General features: G+C 49.0%; 2 protein-coding genes across 2 annotated transcripts; one reads left to right on the plus strand and one right to left on the minus strand.

Moving 5' to 3' along the window:
* The first annotated feature begins 2,990 nt into the window (after window positions 1-2,990).
* LOC137908369 (synaptic vesicle glycoprotein 2C-like) lies at window positions 2,991-12,482 on the plus strand. Its single transcript, XM_068752768.1, has 12 exons — window positions 2,991-3,597; window positions 7,204-7,384; window positions 7,683-7,834; window positions 9,305-9,438; window positions 9,581-9,670; window positions 9,754-9,864; window positions 9,951-10,039; window positions 10,254-10,418; window positions 10,866-10,999; window positions 11,771-11,974; window positions 12,055-12,214; window positions 12,299-12,482. The coding sequence occupies exons 1-12, from the start codon at window positions 2,991-2,993 to the stop codon at window positions 12,480-12,482; spliced, it is 2,211 nt and encodes a 736-aa protein (XP_068608869.1).
* A 4,293-nt stretch (window positions 12,483-16,775) lies between these two features.
* On the minus strand, window positions 16,776-18,876 carry LOC137908875 (proteinase-activated receptor 3). The gene is made up of 2 exons (XM_068753298.1): window positions 18,752-18,876; window positions 16,776-17,916 (listed from the first exon to the last, which is right to left on the minus strand). The coding sequence occupies exons 1-2, from the start codon at window positions 18,816-18,818 to the stop codon at window positions 16,838-16,840; spliced, it is 1,146 nt and encodes a 381-aa protein (XP_068609399.1). The 5' UTR covers window positions 18,819-18,876; the 3' UTR covers window positions 16,776-16,837.
* Window positions 18,877-21,073: the final 2,197 nt, after the last annotated feature.

Raw genomic sequence — 21,073 nt, forward strand, 5'->3', positions numbered from 1 at the left:
CGCTGACCAGGTGTTTGCTCCAGGGCGGCGCGGCGCTCTGACGTGGCTCTTTGAAAAGATATTTGCCAAAGAGACACGCCAGTAAATGACTGTTTGCCTTGGGACCCAAGTGTTTGCTTTAGCTGCAGCAGATGGCAATCCAGGCATCCACTCGGTCCACTCAAGCATTGTCTATCTGAATTGAATCATCTATACCTGAGAGGAAAGTAAATCCAAACAAGGGTCGGGCTGGATGAGGCCTGACGGAGGCCGGGGCGCGATGAGGAGGCAACGTCATCAAGCCACTCCAGAAAGATGGCTGCGGGGGGAAGCTCATAATGGACCCCCGACCCTGGCTGGCACTTTGTGATGCCTCTAGTCCTCTCAGTAAGATGGTCGGCTCAAAGGTGCAGATGTTCCGTCGAGAGATGAATTAAATCCAGTGAAGCTGGAAAAGAAAATCTGGGAAAACTCTGAGAGAGAGATCGATATTCCCACGAATGTTAGGCTTCAGGGAGCCGCTCATGGGTCTAAACCGGAGTTTACATACCCGTCAACTAAAACGTGTTCCCCGTATTTATGTACGGGACATTAGTACGGGGAAATCTGTTAATACGGCTAAATGAAAAGCGAAGCCGCGAAAGGAAATCCTGAATTTATTCGCTAGTTAGCAGACGAACTTCTCACTCTGCACTTCCGTTGTCGTCGGCAACACATGCTCGGAAGCATTCATTCTACATTGATTTAGACGCACGAAGGCTAACTTTAGCAATGGCGCCGTGCTAAGCGCCCCGTGACTGACTTTCACTTTGTCCTGCACTGCTGTCTGTCGGGACCTGAACCTCTCCCGTGGAGCATCTGCTGATCTCGGCGTGGAGATGGATTCACACAAAGTGCATTAGCGAACGCTCGCTGCAGCCATCTGCGGGACCACGGACAGCCTGCTGGGCTCTGCACACGCCACTAGTATTTAGAGAGAGGATGTCTGACTGAGGCATTCATTTTAACCACCTAGTAAAAGCACTATCTCACGATACGCACCTCCAGGGCGTGTGTGTGTGTGTGTGTGTGTGGGGGGGGGGGGGGGGGGCATGTGTGTGTGTGTGTGGGGGGGGGGGGCATGTGTGTGTGAGTGATTAATGAAGGTAGCTGGATGGCGTCGACAGCACGACTGCGAGGAAATCATTCCTCCCTCCGCCGTGGTCTGCTGATTCAGAGCTCGCAGGAAGTTTTTGCTGATTGCCATCACATCATCATGCTGTTATAATAACCCCAATCACAGCAGGGGGCGGGGGTGTGGGTGGGGGGGGGGGGGCGTCGCCATCAAATAAGAAATAAAAGCTGGTCGTCTGTTTACGGGCGAAAGGCCAAGGTTGTGGGTCGAAGTGTGGTCGACCCTCACGTCGGAGGAGCGCACGCCGTTTTCAGTCGTTTCGATAAAAGGCACTGAATATTTGGACGTTTGAGATTTATCTCCGCACCTCAAAAAAGGGTTGGAGAGACTCCTGAATGTCAGCGTGAACGTCTATTTGCATAAGGAGGACAACAGCTCGGCCTGTCATGAATAATGAAATGTCAACAGGAGAGCGATGTCTTTCACGTTCCGCATCGCCATCGAGATGATGACTTTGAAGAGAGGGAGAAGAGAGAGAGGTGAAGAAGTGAGGAGAGACTGGCAGTCGTAAACCATAGATCAGCGTGGAGCGAGTTGGGTGAGACCAGGGATTACACCCGGACCAACTTCGGTAAAAGCGTCAGCGTTTATTTTAAACTGTTCACAATCATCTCCGAGTCTCTTGTTGGGAAGGCCGCAGTGAGAATCCCGATAACGAGACGTCTTTCTGTTTACCGTCCTGAAGCTACAAGGATGGTGAGATTTCTCTCATTGGTCTGGTGTTTAGACGCGGCTGTGACTGCGGGGGGGGGGGGGGGGGGGGGGGGGGTTGTTAGATCTCTTAACTTCGTCGTTTCATTGCTGCATTGCACCAAAAATCTCTCGAGGGTTGTGTTTGCGACGCCGTGGAGCCCGAGAAGTCGTGTCCAAATGATGAATCCTAAGCTCAGGGATCTCCAGAAAACACTTGATGATGTCACGTCTACACAGTTTCATGACATCAGAGTCAACGTGCATCACATGCGTCTTTGACTGCCGGGACAATAGCGACGTTGCTAAAGGGTTTCCGAGTGGAATTTGACGTCCTGATTCTCCTGTAGCAGTCTTCGACATGGAGACCGGCTCGGGCCTGACGTACTGACAGGTCCTCTGGGGTTCAGCCCCGGGGGGGTGAACCAGTCATACATTCCCATTTTAGAAAAACGTCCCAGGGATGAACACGGTCACAGATTGGGGATTAGATTAGACCCGCCCCGTAATGGGATAAAAGCGCATAAATGAGTCGAGGACAGTCCTGGACATCCACAAGGGGGACCTCAGGGACAGGAGTTGTAATTAAACTAAATTATATCACTGTGTTTTTTTCATTCTTGTGATTTTCCAGTATCTTAAACTGAACTCATTGAACGACTGTCTGTGTTACTGCGCGGTATTTTATTCCCTTCCCAGTCGAGCGGTTCCTCTTCATTAACAGGTTGCAGTTTCAATCAGCTTCAGTCTGAATTGCTCTTTGGAAGTTATTTCTTAAGTGCCAACAAACAGCTGATTGACGTGTTTGTGCCAAAAGAAAACCTTGGAGTGAAAATCGTTTCTCCCTCTTTTCTCTCGCTGTCCCTCGCAGGCTGACGGTTTCTGCTGCTCGGCGCCGACTGATCGAAGATCTTTTCCAGCGTTAGATCAACTGTCTCCGTTTCAGTCCGCCTGTCTGGCAACTCCCAGCCAATGGAATTAGGCATCATTACTTAATCATTAGTTTCCTGGCAGCGGACTTTTCTGCGTTAACAGACTGCCTTAAGTCTTATTTGTCTGCGAATAGAAGAGCAGGGAGGAAGAAATCATCGGTAGCACCTGGTGGAATAAAAGTGTCGACTGCGAAGACTTTTAGTCTCTGACCAAGATGGATGAAACGCACAACAACAGGACTTCCTTGGTTAAAGGCGCCAAAGATCTCGCAAAAGAAGCCAAGAAGCAAGCGTCCAAAAATTTCAGCCGAGCTGTTGATCGTGCCTCGGATGAATACTCAGCTCGTCGCAGCTACGATCGCTTCCAGAACGAGGAGGAAGGCGACGGCAACTACAATTCCTACGCTCAGCAAGACGGCTATTACCCCGACGACGGCGCCAACGACGACGACGGGGCCTCCAGCGACGCCACGGAGGGCCACGACGACGAGGATGAGATCTACGAAGGCGAGTACCAAGGCGTGCCCGCCTGCGGCGGCGGGAAGCCGCGGGACGGCCAGGTGGCCCTGGGCCAGCCGCTTTCCGACAGCCTAAAGAGCCACAAGGAGCTGGAGAATGAAAGGCAGGCGGACGAGGAGGAGCTGGCGCAGCAGTACGAGCTGATCATGCAGGAGTGCGGCCACGGCAGGTTCCAGTGGCAGCTGTTCTTCGTGCTCGGCCTGGCGCTCATGTCGGACGGCGTGGAGGTGTTCGTGGTGGGCTTCGTCCTGCCCAGCGCCGAGACGGACATGTGCGTCCCAAACTCTGGCGCCGGATGGCTTGGTAAGTCACGCCGTGTGCAGTCATGTGTTGGTACTGATGTCATCACGCAGGGAGTCACATGACTAGACGAGGCACGGAATGCAGACCAGCATTTCAGCGTCCTTTAAAGTCTTCTTGAAAGACCTCCTAGGGGCGTTAGAGTTCATGGATTTCATGAAGTTCGAGCTTGGATGAGTATTTAAGCTTTTGCATTCTACCCGACTTGCAGTGTCATTGCTTTAGGAGGTTGCCAGGCGGTTGTCATGGCACCAGGTATTTGGGCACACGAGTAGGAGGTGTGTGATGGATCCCTCCCACACGAGGGGAGAACTGATGTTTGTGCTCTTAGATGTGTGTGTTTGAGCATCATAAGCCTTTGTCTGATGCACCGGCGTCTTCTGCTCCTTAACACATTCGTCTTTCCACACAAAGAGAGAAACACGTTTTTGTCTCTGCGGTTTGGTTTCATAACCGCAAAAGACACTAACCTTGTTGTTTGTGTATTTTTTGTTGGAGCAGGATGCCGCGTTATTCAGGCAGATTTCTCTATTCTGACTCAGTGGGAGACGGGAAGGAAAGAATAACGAGCAGGAGTCGCTCCACACGACGCGGGTCGATCCGAACCGATCGGTGAGGGGACGGGACAGAACCTGATCCTGGACGGTCTAGTAAAGCATGAGACATAAGTAGATTGGAAGACACGGGACAAGCCCCGCCTCCACGGTGCCGTCACAGGTTTTGTAAAACAAACAAACAATTATACGGACTTCTGTTTGTGAATTCTTCTTAAGTTTTAAGTTGCAGTCAGCTGTAATGAATCTCCATCTCGCAGTTAAAAAGTTTAAAAAACAACCTAATTAATAGTCAGCAAATAGAAAGAATTAGTTAATTATCCCCACCAGGAACAAAGTTCTTCTTCAAATTGAAGTTTTTTTCAGAACTACTAGGAACTTCCTGTTCTTAGATGATAGATAGTTCATTTACCGTAGTCATTTATGACTGTGACTTTTGGTGAGTGAATTTAATACATATTTTGTAAAGGTATGATTGTTTTGTTTTTTTAAAGCCTTTTTGTATCCAGATGGGTATCCGGATCGCTCTCAGAATTTTATGGGCTCTAAATTAGACAAAGACCCATCCTCAGATTTCTTTTCCAATGAAAATCCATCCAACAGTTTTCCCATAATCCATCCAACAGTCAGATAAACACATAACCTCCTTGGCGGAGGTAAAACAAAAAACTAAAATGATGCATATTTATGTCACATAAATATTTGTGTAATTTTAATCCACTCCAACAGGATACGGAAGGTGCGCTCTGTTCCGATTTCCTTCTCCCTGCTCCGGCGCATCGACTCCGTTACCTTCCTGCTTGTAATCCCTCTCTTACACTCTCAGCGCCGACGCAGGAGATCCGAAGATAAAGGCTCGAGTTAGTCTCTGCAGCATTGTGCTTCACTGCAGTTTAGCCACGGTAGACTGGCTCACGTCCCTCCCCGGAGGAAGAGGAGGGAGAGGAGGGGAGCGCTGCCCTTATGCTTCCTATCAGAGCCCCACCTCCCTTTCCTCTTCCTCTTTAATTCGCTTCATCACGGTTCTGTAAAATGCACGGCGGCTTGCGTGAAGCCGTTACCGCTGCAGGCGTAGCGTGGAGCGACGACCTCCGGTCTCAAACGCCATCGGCGGCTGAAGTTAATCAACAAGATGAATCGCCTCTGGTGCAGAAACGCACCTCTTCGCTGCCATTTCTTCCTTGACTGCAACTGGATCGGGTCCCCCTTTCGACTGTCCATGACAAGAGGTCACGATTTAGAGAGGACTTGCCCTGAAACCTGACGGAGTCGTCCTGTGACTCCTGGTTGATTAGAGGAGGTGGCACGGAGGAGAGGGAGGCGAGTTCGCCTTCAGTTTGCTCATGGCGATGCATTTAAAGCCTTGGAGTATATATCATATGGTGCAGAAAACAATTTGTAACTCTCAGACTTCCCGACTGCTCCTGAACTCATCCCGACCTGCTGATTGGTGCAAAAAAAGATGATTTTACGTCTGTGACGTTTTGTTTTATCTGTGAGAACAAATCAGCAGGTGATGTAATTAATGCTCAATGAATGTGCGTCTCTCAGCCCTCCTCCTCTTCCTCCTCTTCCGCCACTTCCCGCCAAAACACACCCGTCTGTCACACGCCGGGAAGCCCCTCGTGTCCTGAAATCCCAAAGCTGTAACCCCCCCCCCCCCAACGTCCTGAATGTTCCCGCCTCGACGCGGCCTGGCGGCGTGGAGAAGATAGAGCAGAACGGCATCAGTTAGCACGTAAGCGCTAATCACGGCGGCGTGCGTGGCGGCTGACGGACACAGTTTAAGAGCTGGATGAAGAGAAAAGCGGCTCGCTGTGGCGTCGAGCAGAACGTAGCCTCCGCCCGCAGGGAGCGCTTGATTAGCAAAACAATGAACACTTCAGCTGAGAGCGGCTATTAAACTAGTTTGTGATCCCAGCTGGTGCTCGATGGGTAGTGGGGGGGGGGGGGCTCCTCAGGCGGATCGATCCGGATCACAGGAAGGCTTTGGGTTGTGAAGGGTCGTCCGGGCGGGGTGGGGGTTGAGATCATGGCGGCTAAAAGCAGCGGCGCAGAGACTTTAACTATCTCCACCTAATTTACATAAGATCCCTGGAGTTTAAGGTCTGACCTGCGTTTGAACCTGCCGAAATCCAATTTCGGGCGGATCCTCCAATGCCCCATCTCGCCTCGCCACCGCCCGCCTCCTTTGTGACACACACAAACCCCGTCGTGAGGCAGCCATGAAACAAGCGCGCCGGCGTTACCGGATAGCATCTCCATGACGACATGCGTTTGGATGCGAGACGCTGCTGATAGTTTGCTGCCTATAGGAGCGGCGTCTGCAAGCAGCCGTGCGCTGATGGATCCAGAGGCTGTCAGCTGTGATGAATCACCAGCTCTCAGCATCATGTCTGCGCAGCTCGATAAGACTTTCATCGTATCTGTGCCATCGCCTCAAACACGGCGAGCCAGGAGAAGCAAAAAGGCCCGCTTCCCTCTCTCAGCGTTCATTTTCTGCCACCATGGCGCCCCCCCCTCCGCACTCATTAGCATTTTTATTAGAACGTGGAGCGTAAAGTGGATTATTTACAGGTTTGACAACGCCCACTCTTCTCCGGGAAACCTTGATTTATCGCGCTCGTTCCCGGCGACAGGAGGAGGGATGACCAGACTTCCTGCAGAAACCAAAGCAGACTTTTAAAAGCTGCTGCTTCTCTGAAATCGCTGCAAGAAATGATAATGGCTGATCAAAATGCAGTCAAATCTTTCTTTGTGCTACATGTGAGCAGAGGCGTGCGTTTAGAAGGTAAACCCTCGGGTCGATCGCCAGGGAAACGGAGACGTGGACTCTTCTTGAGTGACCATCAGCAACATAAATACTTTGAGGCATCCATAATCAGTCGTCTATTTAGACCCAGATGGAAGTAAAACTGCCAGAAACAGGACAAACGGGTCCAGGAAGTGAAACGTGTCCCGATGAAGCCGACTTCCTCTCGCATCGCCGTCAGAGCCGTTCTACTGTTGCTGCTTTGTGTTTACGCCGCGGCTTCCTCTGGCTCCTTGCTTGCAGGCAGCATCGTGTATCTGGGGATGATGTTCGGCGCCTTCTTCTGGGGCGGCCTGTCGGATAAAGCGGGCCGTAAACAGTGCCTGCTGATCTCCATGTCCGTCAACGGCTTCTTCGCCTTCCTCTCCTCCTTCGTCCAAGGCTACGGCATGTTCCTCTTGTGCCGCATGGTGTCAGGCTTTGGGTGAGTTCACGTGATACTGTCCCACTTCACGACCCGTCCTCTTGCTCATTGGTTCTAGGAGGGGGGGGGGGGGGGTTCAACCCTCTCCAGGTTCTCCGACCTGATCCATCATCCGACATGCTGCCTCCTTCAAAGACGAGGGTTCGCTTCCTCCTCCCCCCGAGCTAAATATAATTTATGGAATGTTGAATATTCCACACAGAACCCAAGGCGTAGCGCGATGTGACATTTTTCCTGCATTATTGTGACTCTTTCTCGTTGGATGCATCGAGAGCATAAAAACGGACTCTGTCTGCAGGATCGGTGGAGCGGTTCCGATAGTTTTCTCCTATTTTGCGGAGGTCTTGGCTCGGGAGAAGAGAGGAGAGCATCTGAGCTGGCTGTGCATGTTCTGGATGATCGGAGGCATCTACGCCTCGGCCATGGCCTGGGCCATCATCCCGCACTACGGTGAGTGGCGACTGAAGCGTGGAGCCGTCTCGTCACAGCGCGTTTACCTGGATGGAGGTGGCAGTTGACGGAAATTAAATGTTGACCTATTTTATCTAATATCAAAAGGCTGTTATAAACGAGTGGCATTAAGGGTAATGTAGGATCCAGCATGTTAACAAAGGCTCAGGCTCTATTGCTGATATTTTGATCAATATTTTCTTTTGCCCACGTAAAAGCCCCCGGCCGTCGTTTGTGGATGCTTCACATGCCGAGACGAGATAAAAATGATGGCTGACCTTCGGTAGATCAGTGAAAGAATGAATCTTCGTCACTCGCCTCAGGTTAAATGAAACACGACTGCGCTAATGTAATCAACTGAGCATCAAATTACACCGGGCTTCTGCTTTCTGCTTAGTGGGGACAAGTTAGACGTTCGAGCAGTAACGCAGGGGCTGGAACCGAGGGGTGTAATTAATAAAAAATGTCCTATTTGGAGTCGCTCAAGTGTGGGAAATTTGGAATGGGACTCCGGTGATTCAGTATTGGATTTTAATGAAATTGGGAATCTCACCAGAGAAGTTAAAGCAGTGGAGGCCAGGACATCCAGATTTTACGTAAGTAAGGCACGACGTATCAGAGTTTACGTCGTGTGCCTGAACGCACCACGACTTAAAAGACACCAAAACATAAAAGAGACTAAGAATACAAAAACTCGTGTTTCCCAGAATGCAGTGGGACATTCATATCCAGTAAATTTGATGTTTGTGTCAGAATCTATACGATAAGTACCAAACGACCGTCTCGCCCACTGCAGCAAAGAGTCCTGATTTTACGAGTCTCCATTGAATGCTCCCCGCTGTACCTTAATGGACCTTGAAGTCCCCGTCCCCCGACCGGGACGAGTCGCACCTCAGACAGCAGAGAGGACAGACGCCGCCTGAGCTCATAGTTTAACCGTGACATCATCATTTCAATCGCTAGTTTCCCTTTTTTTGCGCCATTTGATTCAGTTTTTATCTCATAAACACAAACAAGGGAAGTTATTTTCTCGTGAACGATGATAATGATGTGTTTGGGCCCGGCGCCCCGAGGCTCCCCGTCCCCGCCGTCCACAAACTCAACGCCGCGCCTCAGAATGGAGGTCGATTGATTAAACGCCCGTTTTTTTCACACATTGTTTCTTGAAGATGCAGCGGCGTGAAGGTAATAGGTTCCGCCGCAGTGCCCTGTGCATCGACTGGCGGACAAAGGCCAGATAACTGTGTGTGTGTGTGTGTGTGTATGTGTGTGCGTGCTCACTTACTGTAGAGTAAGACCATAAATCTTACTGAGTATCTGAATCAGTCTGCCGTCCCCTCCAGTACATTAAAGCCATAATCGCCGTAATGAGGTCTGTACTGGTACAAGCCGGAGCGGACGCACGCACGCACGCACACACACACACACACACGATACAAACATCATGTGTGTCGCTGCTTCTCTGTGCAGGCTGGAGCTTCAGCATGGGTTCGGCCTACCAGTTCCACAGCTGGAGAGTGTTTGTGGTGGTGTGTGCGCTGCCGTGTGTCTCTGCGGTGGTGGCGCTCACCTTTATGCCCGAGAGCCCCCGCTTCTACCTGCAGGTAAGCGTCCTGCGCAGGCGGCACCTTTATGACTCTTAATGGGTTCTAAACTGGAGTGTCGAAAAGGCGTCCCTCAGGGTCGGAATTTCAACGCAACCTGTGAACACCTTAAATGTGACCCGCGTTCTTCCTCCGCTCTCAGATGGGAAAGCACGACGAGGCCTGGATGGTCCTCAAACACATCCACGACACCAACATGCGCGCCCGCGGCGAGCCCGAGAGAGTCTTCACAGTGAGTACCCACCAGGCACATCCGTCCTGCTGCTGCTGCTGCAGCGCCTCCAGCAGGCGACAGATCGGTGTCGCCCCCTGCAGGTGAACAGGATAAAGATCCCCAAACAGCTGGACGAGCTGGTGGAGATGCAGAGCGAGTTGGCCAACCCCGTCCTCAAGGTCATCCACAAGATGAAATCAGAGCTCAGAGGGGTGACAGCCTTTTTTTTTGTTTAGACCTGGTTTGTTTTATCCTGATTTTTACAATGACTTTAATCTTATTTCTCACTTTATCACAGATCTGGTTAACTTTTATGAAATGCTTCAACTACCCAGTCAAAGACAACACCATAAAACTGGCTGCAGTTTGGTTTACGCTTTCTTTTGGGTAAGACACCACCCCTCTTTAACATCTCACGGTCGTTCCGGTCCAGCATAAAACGGTTTAACGGTTTAAGTACCACTCAGGAAGACGGACTCCAACCTCGACCCTTTCCTAAACCCTATTATTTGGGCTGTGAGGTATTAATCCTAAATACAAACACTGGACATGAAGACACTAAAGTAGAACCATGTGCCCTCTGTCTGACCCCGCGGTCCAGGTTCTACGGGCTCTCCGTGTGGTTCCCGGATGTCATCAAACACCTCCAGGCCGACGAGTACGCCTCCAGAGTAAAGGTCCACAACAACAAACGCGTTGAAGACTTCACCTTCAACTTCACCCTGGAGAACCAGATCCACAGAAACGGAGTCTTTCTCAATGACAGGTACAAAACGCCATCGGGATCCAAACCCGTCACCCTCGGTGCAGCGTTGTGCTTGTAAAGCTGGGGGATAGCTATCGTGGGATAGCGGCGCTATCCGTCACACGCCGCCTGCAGTGATATCAATCATCTCCCACGCCACAAGGAAATGAAAAGGCTTCTCGGGCTCCTGTCCTTCTTTTACTGCCTCTCTTGCCCATGAGCAAGCTTCCTCTCCTGCTGCGCCTGGTTACGACTCTCACTTACACAAGAGCCACAGAGAAGAAGCTGCTGCATACGGCGGCATGCGATGGATCGTATGCTGTAACTGTAATCTACACCTGACTGATGTATTAGTATATTATTAGTACAGGATATTATCTTTATATTTAAATAGCCAGATGAGGCTGAGCCAGGACCGAATCCATACCTTTGCTGTCATCACTTCCTGCATCTTTCCCCCCCTCCCAGGTTTATCGGCATGAAGTTCAAGGCCGTCACGTTCATCGACTCCTCTTTCCTCAACTGCTATTTTGAGGACGTGTCCTCCGTTGGATCCTTCTTCAGAAACTGCACCTTTGTGGACTCTTTCTTTTACAACACCGGTGAGACGAGCCCACATGTTCCAGACCGCTGTGCCGGGGGGTCTTTCCTTCCTACGCGGAAAATCTTATTAACGCCGTCGCCTCGCACATAAGCCTCACTCTGACAGTTCATTCTTGGCTTCTGGGGGAGAAAGAATGTGTTGGAGCATTTATGGCGTTAATGGCGTTGCTTAACCTCTCTGCCCCTGCACAGATTGGCTTTCTGAACCCGGGCGACTGCAGCTAACAAAGAAGCTAAGGCGGGCTGGGTTTCAAAGTGCTAAAAATGGATATTCCTAACCGTGAAAATGCTCCTGGAGCGATGCTCTAGATGTGTGCAAAAAACTCATACATAAACATTTTCTCTGAGCGGCTGAATTTTAAATGCAAGCCCGATGATGAATTAATCATGGCGTCTTTTTTTTTCTTTCAATAAAGACATTTTGACTAAGGTCTAAGCCTTGAGCTGAATCAGACTTTTTAGGAGCACAGGGTGGAAAAACCGTTCCCTTCAGCGACTGAAGCAAAGTGCTGAACATGGAAACAGGTATAGCTGGCAAAGCCCCATGGGAAATGTAGTCTCCCCACCCTCAGCTCCAAAGAGGATGAAGTTTAGCTTCACATGAATGGAATCTTTCCTCTGCCGTTTATAATCTCTACAGATGAGAAACTAAAGCGTAACAACGACACGCTGGTGGAGGGTTCAGCCCACGCATCATGTCTGCCATGTTTGATTCTCCTTTTCCCGTGTTTTTCTCTCCATCCATTCATTCTTCTGTCACACGTTTGCAGATATTGATGACTTCAAGCTGACAAACTCCAGGATGGTCAACAGCTCGTTCCACCACAACAAGACCGGCTGCCAGATGACGTTTGACGATGACTACAGCGCCTACTGGGTCTACTTCGTCAACTTCCTGGGAACGCTGGCCGTGCTTCCTGGAAACATCGTCTCTGCCCTCCTTATGGATAAGATCGGACGCCTGAGCATGTTGGGTAGGCGACCCGTTCTCCTGCGGAGCGACCGCTCTCTGCTGATGTAGATCTGAGTGTCTGTGTGGTTCCGTGTCCTGCAGGCGGCTCCATGGTTCTGTCGGGCATCAGCTGCTTCTTCCTTTGGTTCGGCACCAGCGAGTCCATGATGATCTTCATGCTCTGTCTCTACAACGGTCTCAGCATCTCCGCCTGGAACTCCTTGGATGTCGTCACCACTGAGCTGTACCCAACAGACAGGAGGTGAGCACTGCAGGACTTTTGTGTTGTCTCATTTCTTTATCTTTCAACAAAACAAACACTCCTTTCTTCGGTCTTGTGTTTCAGGGGCACGGGCTTCGGCTTCTGTAACGCCATGTGTAAACTGGCGGCGGTGCTCGGCAACCTGATCTTCGGCTCGCTGGTTGGCATCACCAAGGCCATCCCCATCCTGCTGGCGTCGTCTGTGCTGGTTAGCGGCGGCCTTGTTGGGCTTCGCCTGCCAGACACGCGAGCCAACGTCCTCATGTAAACCCCGACACGGAACAGTAGCCGATGTTGTTTACCAGGTATTTACGGAATAACCAAGCATTTATGGCCTTTGATTTGCTTGAATACGACTCAAGATCTCTGGTATTTATGATTTGACATATATTACATTCAACATACATACAAACTGAAATTCAGGACAAGTTGTCCTGATTTCTGAGCAAAATACCTGGTAAATAATCGAGGATAATGAATTGCAGCTTAGCTTTAGCGATGAGCTCATCAGGTGTGAAACTGCAGCTCTACCGCGGGCTGTTTCACACGAACGACCCACGTGCGACAAATCTGCAAACGGCTTGGACTTCAGACAACCTCTCCGTTCCAAATCCTGCTCAACTTCCAAATGAAATTCATTATTTGACGTTTTAGAGCTCGAGCGAAGTTTCTGAACCAACTTATTTTAGGATTTCTGTCTGGTCCATGTTTGGCCGATCTTTCCCAGGTGGATGAAGTTCAAGCCTTTTTGCTCCAACATGCAAGAATGATAATGCCATAGCAACAGAAATCATCAATAGTTTAGTACAAACTGGCGACTTCAGCAGCTACATTTCTAAAGTGAGAAGACGTTTACACTTTCTGCTTTTTACAGTCAGACTTTTGAGATGGGAAAGCTTTTTGTCCGAGCGCTTCCTCTCTCCGTCTCTTGTGTCTGTGTCGTGTTTGTCTCGTGGCTACCCGGCTCGCCATAAAGGGCTTTGCTTGGCTTTGCGGTGTGATCCGTCGAGGAGAATTTATACTCTGCGGTGACAGTCGGCCCTTCTCCTTGTTTTTTCCTCTATCGGCGTCGGCGTCTCGCTTTCCTCGCGGCGTCTCTCATGCTGCTCCCTCCAAAACTCAAAGGCCTTTCTCAAATGCCGTGCCTCATCGAGCTCGTCGCTCCTTCCAAACCTCGCTGGAAGCTTTGCTGCTCTGTCTTGCTTTTTGTGTTTTTTTTATTGATTGATTTATTGGTGTCTTATCTCTTGATACATCAGTGTGCATCTGCATTTGTGCGAGAGTGTGCAGAGACAACCTCTAAGATAAGGCGATAAGTCTCTTTCTTTCTTTTCCTATGCCACGGAAATGACCCCCCCCCCCCCGCATGATTGTTACTGAAGTCCTTCTGTTCGGTGTGCTTCCTCCATTTCTGTGTCTGCGCCGTTTCTCCTTGGCGGGGAAAGGTCACGTGACTCCCGGGTCAGGGGTGACTGTATCACGCTCTCGTGATTTGTTGCGGACAGGTGTTCGTTCCGCTGAGATGAGTCTTGCTTGTTGTGAGAGGCCATGCCGGGGGGGGGGGTGACTGTGTGTGCTGTGCTACATGCGCCAGCAGGGGTTCTCAAATCGGGCTTTCGTCGTCATTTCCAGTCAAATGAATTCTCGGGATCAAAGAGAGAGATCACTGACATTAACCCAGATTTGAAGACTTCTGCTGTCGAGCAATATCTGGAGCTGAGTGTCAAAAAAATAAAATAAATACCTGTCCTTGATATGATTTATTTTGATAAGAAAAGGCTCAAGTGAAGCGCGGCACGGCGGTGGATTCCTCTGGCGTCTCCATATTGAATAAAGACTTTCATTTGAACAGCTGTTGCTCTTTTTTCTTTTTTCCTCTCCTGCCAACAAACACAAAATGAATCACAACCGGCTCTTCAATCTGGATCCAACGGGGTCACGTTCTTCTGTCCAGGACACCACTGGAATAAGACAAAAAGAATATTTCGGCTTATTCTGTCAGGGGTCGCCACAGACAGGCGTGTCTTCTACCGATATGTCTCCTCTGGACATGTCCAAACCATCAAAGTCTGGTCTCTCTGACCTTGTCTCCAGAACGTCTAACCTTCACTGCCCCTCTTATTGTTTCATTTCTAATCCTGTCCAACCTGGTCACTCCCAAGGAGAACCTCAGCATCTTCATCTCCTCCACTTCTAGCTCCGCTTCCTGTCTTTTCCTCAGAGCCGCTGTCTCTAAGCCGTCCATCATGGCTGTCCTCACCACTGTCTTGTAGACCTTTTCCTTCATCCTCGCTGACACTGTCACAGAGCACACCTGATACTTTCCTCCACCCGTTCCATCCGGCCTGCACACGATTCTTCACCTCCTTTCAACATTCTCCATCACGTGTGATCAAAAATGCAAGGCAAACCTTCGTACTTTTGGTGTCTGATGGCATCTTCTTGAGATTTCGCTTGATCTCTAGGTCTTCGCATTCATGGTAAGTGTGTGTTAAGGTGTTTTAAATAAAGTTTTAGGTATTTCACTATGTGCATAAGATGCATGCACAACGCATCACCATATATGGAAGGGTAAAAAGGTATTAACTGGGATTAAAAATGTATTTTAACATTTCGGGAGACATTCCAATGCTAAGGAGAAAAACAGAAGGAAAACGTAGACACAGTGTCCGCTGAAGGTGGAACGCTCGTGGACTATCCACGCAGCAGGATGGACGCGGACAGGTGAGAGCCACCGGGGCGGGCACAAAGACGGGAAGTCAAAATCAACGCGCGGCAGGGGAGAACGTCCTAAATTAAACAGGAAGTCGCTAAACTAAAACCTCAAAGCACAACAGCTACAAGAAAGGCTGCAGGATGCTTGAACACGTGACGAGACCTGAGAAATGTCGCCAACGTCGAATTCAAAGAAGTGGCGTCCCGTTGTCCTGAAATCAAAGTCGTCCAGGCCCACGTGGGACATTAATCCGACACCTTCACTGGATTCTCGGTACCTTTTTGTATTCTTGATTTATTCCCGTCTCCACAGAGACGACAAGAAAGAGGCTTGTGTTGTTAAATAAATCTCAGTGATGCTCTCCAGTCAGGTGGGCATGAGTTCATCAGAACCTACAAAGAGGGTCTTTAAGGTGCTCAGGCGGTCCGGCGTTTGAAATATTTAGCGTCTCGTTGCTAACTGACAGTGAGCCGTTTGGGTAACAACCCAGAGCTGCTGCTGTTTGCCAGCATGCGGTCCTGCATTCAAGTCCAGCACTGCCCGGAATAAAGTGTTGGAACCATCGATAGCTGCTCTTTGTGTTGTTTTCTAAACTCAATGAAGAACATTTTGTTATTTCTTTGTATCCAGACAGGTTTCTGGATCGCTCTCAAACATTAATGGGATCTAAATTAGACCAAGAACCATCTTCAGATGTTTTATCAAGAGCCATCCAGCAGTTTTTTCCATAATCCGGCTAACAAACACACCAAACTGCAGGAATTAAGCTCATTCTCGTGATCCTGAAGGCAGCTCGACCGCTAACGATAGCGACAGAGATTAAATCTGCAGCTTCGTGACGTCGTTGCTTCACGTGACGATCGGCGGTCTTGATTGTTACTATCTGATGGTTCTGTTTCACCCAAACAAACTCCATCCTTGAAATAACAGCAGATTTCATGAAACCCACTTTAGATATTTTAAGACATTTAGTAAAATAGGAGCAACTTTGTGCCTTTGTCATAGTTAGAGTTTAGCCTCGGTCTGTTTCCAGACAGATAAAGTCACTTATAAATAGTTCCAGGAACTCATTACATGCTTGTTGTTGGTGTCATTTAAGTCTGATGACATCATCAAAGGCTGGACAGGAAGCACCAAGTCACTGAGAGACGAGTAATTACAGAAATGTTGACGGTTAATTCTCCTGAGGAGCTCAGACTATTAAATGAGCCGTCCTCGATCCCTGGATTGAGGACGAGGACATGTCCAGAGACATTCAGCTCATAGGAGACATGACGTGAAAGACAAGCGGATGTTACCCGCATAAATAAAAGACATTTCAGTTTTAATCGGAAACGGAAAAGTTCAGCTCAAACGCGTAAAAACAGGCAAAACGTTCTATACAGGTTGTGTTTATAACGCATTATAAGCACATTCACAAAGCGTTTCATAAGTGTCAATCAGCCGAAGATCATTATGAATGTAGCTGCATAGTTAACTGTGCTTTTAGCTTTTTATGAAGCATTATTACAGCTGAAGCGTTAACGTACAGCACTCGTAATACTTTATAACCCCTTTAATGAAGGGTCCTGCATTTGCAGTTGACATAAAAGGCATATAAAGCCTGATAGATGTGTTATAACAGCTTATTGAACGTGCTCATGTGATGATAAAATAGCGATGATTTTTAGTTTTCAACCCGTTCGCTGTATTATTTAAACCTCATTAACAAATCCCCTCCCCCGCCCATCCTCTAATCCCTCCCAACTCACACACAATAAAACTGTATTTCTGTACAAAAATAAATCCTTGCAGCGGACCCCCCCCCCCCCCCCCCTCCGTGCTGCTTTTGCTTTCTCTTTGGATTCCAGCCACAGAGACAATTTCCCTCTCCCTCGAGCTCCGGACTCGGAACCCGATTGGGTCTTTTAAACAGAAACCGATATGCTGATGGGTTTGCCTTTCAGCGGCTGGAGGTAAAGCCTGGAACCCGAAGACTTGGACATGAGGAGGAAGAGGAAGGGGTCCAGACAGGCGTGCAAGCAGCACAAACAGGTGGCCACTTTAAAGTGCACGTACAGCGTCTGGGCGCCGTCCACAAACAGCTGAACGTGATGGAGCAAGTGCAAGACGCCCGCGGGGGTGAAGCACGCCAGGAAGATGAGGAAGACCAGCGAGCTGGCCTTGATGTACAGGGTCCAGTCGTGGTGCGACCGGCTCAGCTCGCGGACGATCTGGATGTAGCACGCGGCCGTTAGCATCAGCGGCAGCAGGAGGCCGAAGACGGCGAGAAGCAGGTCGTAGTAGAGCAGGAAGACGTGGGAGTCCAAGTCCAGAGGGAGGACATCGTGGCAGGTGACGCGGCCCACCTCTGGGAGCCAGTAGCTCTGCCGGACCATCAGCTCTGGGACGACGGCGGCGCCGAACACCCCCCACAACCCCAGAGTGACCCAGGTGGTGTACATCCGCTTTGGGAGCCTTTTATACAGGAACGGGTGCACGACCGCCAGGTAGCGCTTGGTGCTGATGCAGGCCAGCGTCTGCGCCGAGCAGTACAGGTTGCCGTAGAAACAGGCCGTGACCACCCGACAGGCAGCCTCTCCGAGCACCCAGTGGTTTCCATGGAAATGGTAGTGGGCCTTGAACAAGAGGGAGAGGAGGAGCAAGAGGTCGGAGACGGCCAGGCTGCAGTAGAGGATGGCGGAGGACACCTTCCTGGTTTTAGAGGCCAGCGTGGACAATATGGCCACGTTGGCCGGGATCCCCACGGCCACCACCAAAATATAAATAAAGGGGATGACCCGGGTGCTCAGAGGGCCCAGGAGGAATCCCACTGTGTTGTTGCTTAGCAACCGCAGTGTTTGAGGGGCACGAGGCAAAGCGGGAGGCTGGGTCCCATTCAGGGGGGGAAATAAATCGGTGGCGACGTCGGGCTCTCCTTTAAACGTTCTGGGCTCAGCGACAGCAACGGCGGTTCTGTTGCTGCGGGACTTGTCTCGTCTTCTTCCTGGGACAGAAAGACAGAAGAAAGGACGATTCTTTTATTCAGGAGAGTCCCCACAGTCCAGAACATTTTATTTACGTGAAAACTATTGAATGTAAATGAGCGTAATTTTACAAATAGTTTTGTTTGAATATAATATAATAATAGATTAGAATAGAACTAGAAAAGCACTCAGGGAGCACAGACCTCCGCCAAGCAGCTCGTTCCCCTCCTAACTGGATCTACACCGTCCACACGGTGATCTGGATGTATTTTTAACTGATTCTTTAATCCATAAATGGAGTTTAATGTTTAGTGAGTGAAATGAATGCAGATTTGAAAAGATAGGATTTTATTTTAAAGCCTTCATTATAACGGAAATGGGAAGATCCAGATTTTAAGTATCCAGATCGCTCTCAAAATAAAAAAAATTTTTCATAGAAATATATTTTCTATTTACCTACAGGGAGAAAGAAATAAACTTGCAGAACTAGCACTCAACAGACTTCCATGCATCTTGGAGGAAGGGTCTGTCTTCAGCTTGTCTTGGTGTTTTAATGTGTTATTTCATAATGCATCGAACAATCAGACTTATTTTTTTATTCCCTTATATTTGACTAATAAAAGTCTAAATAACATTTTCATAAACTTGTCATCAAAGAGCAAAACAATTTTTTTTAAATGTCCAGCCAACAGTCCAGAAATGTCAAACTCGGCTGCAGTAACTTTCCTCTTGATTCCCTTCACCTCTCATCTTAATTCTGGGTGTTCCAGTAAGTCAGTAAACAAGTTGCTGCCTGTTGAAGTTACACCACAGCCAGTAAAGAAGCAGCTTAAAGACCTGCTACAAACATCTCACCTTTTTTCTGAAGCGTCCCGCCGAGACAGAGAAGAAAAACCAGGAGGAAGAAAAGCAGTTTCCCCATTTTAATCCGTCCAAACTCAAACCTGTCTCCTCCGAGGTGTCAGCCGAGCGTTCATGCCCGCCCCCCCCCCCTGCCGCCCCGGTGTGACCTGCTGCCGGGCGGGCGTACCCAAAGTCACAGGAACGCCTCCCCAAACCAACAAACGGAACGTGGGCTGTCTCTGCTTTCTGTTTCAACATGCAGACGTGACGTCAGAATGATCTTTGTCACCGTGAGGCTGGGGGGGGGGGGGGGGGGGGACAGCAGAAAACACTCCTTCCTGGATCATTTTAAAACATTTTCTCTATCATATCTTCGCTGAAATATGAAGGTGACACGTGGCCATGGGGGGGGGGTTTCATCCCACGATGCCTGGAGGGATGTGGGGCCAGGAAACGGAAAGGGGCCACCAAACCAGGAAATGTGCATCCGAAGATAAGTGGGACAAGTTTGGTTCTCGTCTTCGCCCACCTTCCTCTTTATCATTTTAAAAGGAGGGGGGGGGGGCATGCAGGATCTGTCATCGTCATCTTTAGGGCTCATCAAGCGTCACGTCACGTGTTTGAGCCCTGAGATTAACATTCAGATGTGGATTTTAAATTTAGAAAATTCAAGTTTGAGGAGATTTGTAACTTTATTGGCTTCAATGACGTCATTCCTTCAGGATAAGCAGGCTGAAGTGCTATCTCTGTATATTTCATCCCAGGGGGGGGGGGTCTTTAATGACGCGAGCGCTCACATCCAGCTGAGGGCAGATGTGACCTCTGCCTTGTTTTCATCTCATCTGTTTATCAGAGATGTTTTTCTGCCTGAGCCGTTTGACTTCTCGACGCCACAAACGGGCCCGTGCCACCACGCGGCCCCGACTTCCCTTCCCTCCTGTGACGTCACTGGATGAGTCAGACTGAGAAGAAATAAATGCATCTGCTCCACGTTGTGGTCGAGCTCGCCTTCGACTTCAACTCATCTTAAAACCACGTGGCGGGCCTTTTCGGGCCTTTCAGACAGGAAGCTGCACATCTCCTCCCTTCAAAAGGCTGAAACATCTGCAGAACACATCTCCATCCTGCATATATATTAGTCACTCAGTCACTTCATAATCCACAAAGTCGCTTTCTTTCCTTTTCTTTTTTTTAGCTGTAATATAAGTTTATTTTTCCAAATCTGGGATTCTACTTAAGATCCCACACATCCTCCATCCTCAGCTGGAAACCTGTAGAAGCTGTAATACGTCATGGAATCTTCCAGGTTAGTTATAAAAATGCTAAACATATTTTTATTTTTCCTGTAGAAATTAGGTTCAATCTCGGCAGAGTAAATATAAAGATACCACTTTTCCCCACTAGAGGGAGACAATTTATTTTTTCGGATGTCTTATTTCCTTTGTTTAATATACTGCATCAGGAAATGAATCTCAGATAGATTATTAGATTAGACTAGATTACGGGGTGGACGATGTCTGCTGTCCCTCCGGACGCATTTATGGTCGCAGTCACAGATGGATCCGATAAGATGACAATTTACATGGTTTCCTAATTGTTGATTAACCACGCATCATTAAAGTCTGTGTGAATCTGGGGAAGAAGAAAATGGCTCCTCCCTCCCGGCATCTGAATAGAAAACATTTCAAACCGGGTTTTTTTTACGTTTCCGCATCTTTTTCAACATGTTGTGGTAGCAGAGCTACAAAGCTGAGACCCGCCATCTTTGGCCTTTGATCACCCACCGAGACACGATTTAAACTTTGAGAACCCTCGTCTGATTTCTTTCCGTTGTCCATTTCCCAGCCGAATTGGACGCAGACGACAACAGGAATTACATTTGTCAAACAAAACGCTCGCTTGGAACGCTGCCACTGACATTTCTCTGCACCTAATCTCCCCACATTCTGCATCCGGCCTCCTCCCGTGAGAAGGAATGATCTTAAGTTAGACCAGTAACGCCCAAATCCGGCTGTAGCCCTGCGGCTACCGGGACTCGAGACGACCTGAAGGTGAGGACAGAAGCATCCTGTAACCTGCAGATTCGTGTACTCTACAGGAGCACTTTTATATTTCATTGTAAAAATGTCTCCAAATATCTTTACAGAAATGCATCAGTGAGCAGAAGGAGAAAGAAAAACTCTGCAAAAGAAATAAGAAACAGATCATCGTGACAAATATGCTCTGAGGAAATGAGCTCGTCCTGACTGAACGCTCCGAGGATGAAGAGCTCAGGACGGATGAGTCGGACGAAGAGGAAGCCATCAGCAGGCTTCTCTTTGTCTATAACAACCA

The sequence above is a fragment of the Brachionichthys hirsutus genome, chromosome 19 (genome assembly GCF_040956055.1).
Source record: "Brachionichthys hirsutus isolate HB-005 chromosome 19, CSIRO-AGI_Bhir_v1, whole genome shotgun sequence".
NCBI classification, from domain to species: Eukaryota; Metazoa; Chordata; class Actinopteri; order Lophiiformes; family Brachionichthyidae; genus Brachionichthys; species Brachionichthys hirsutus.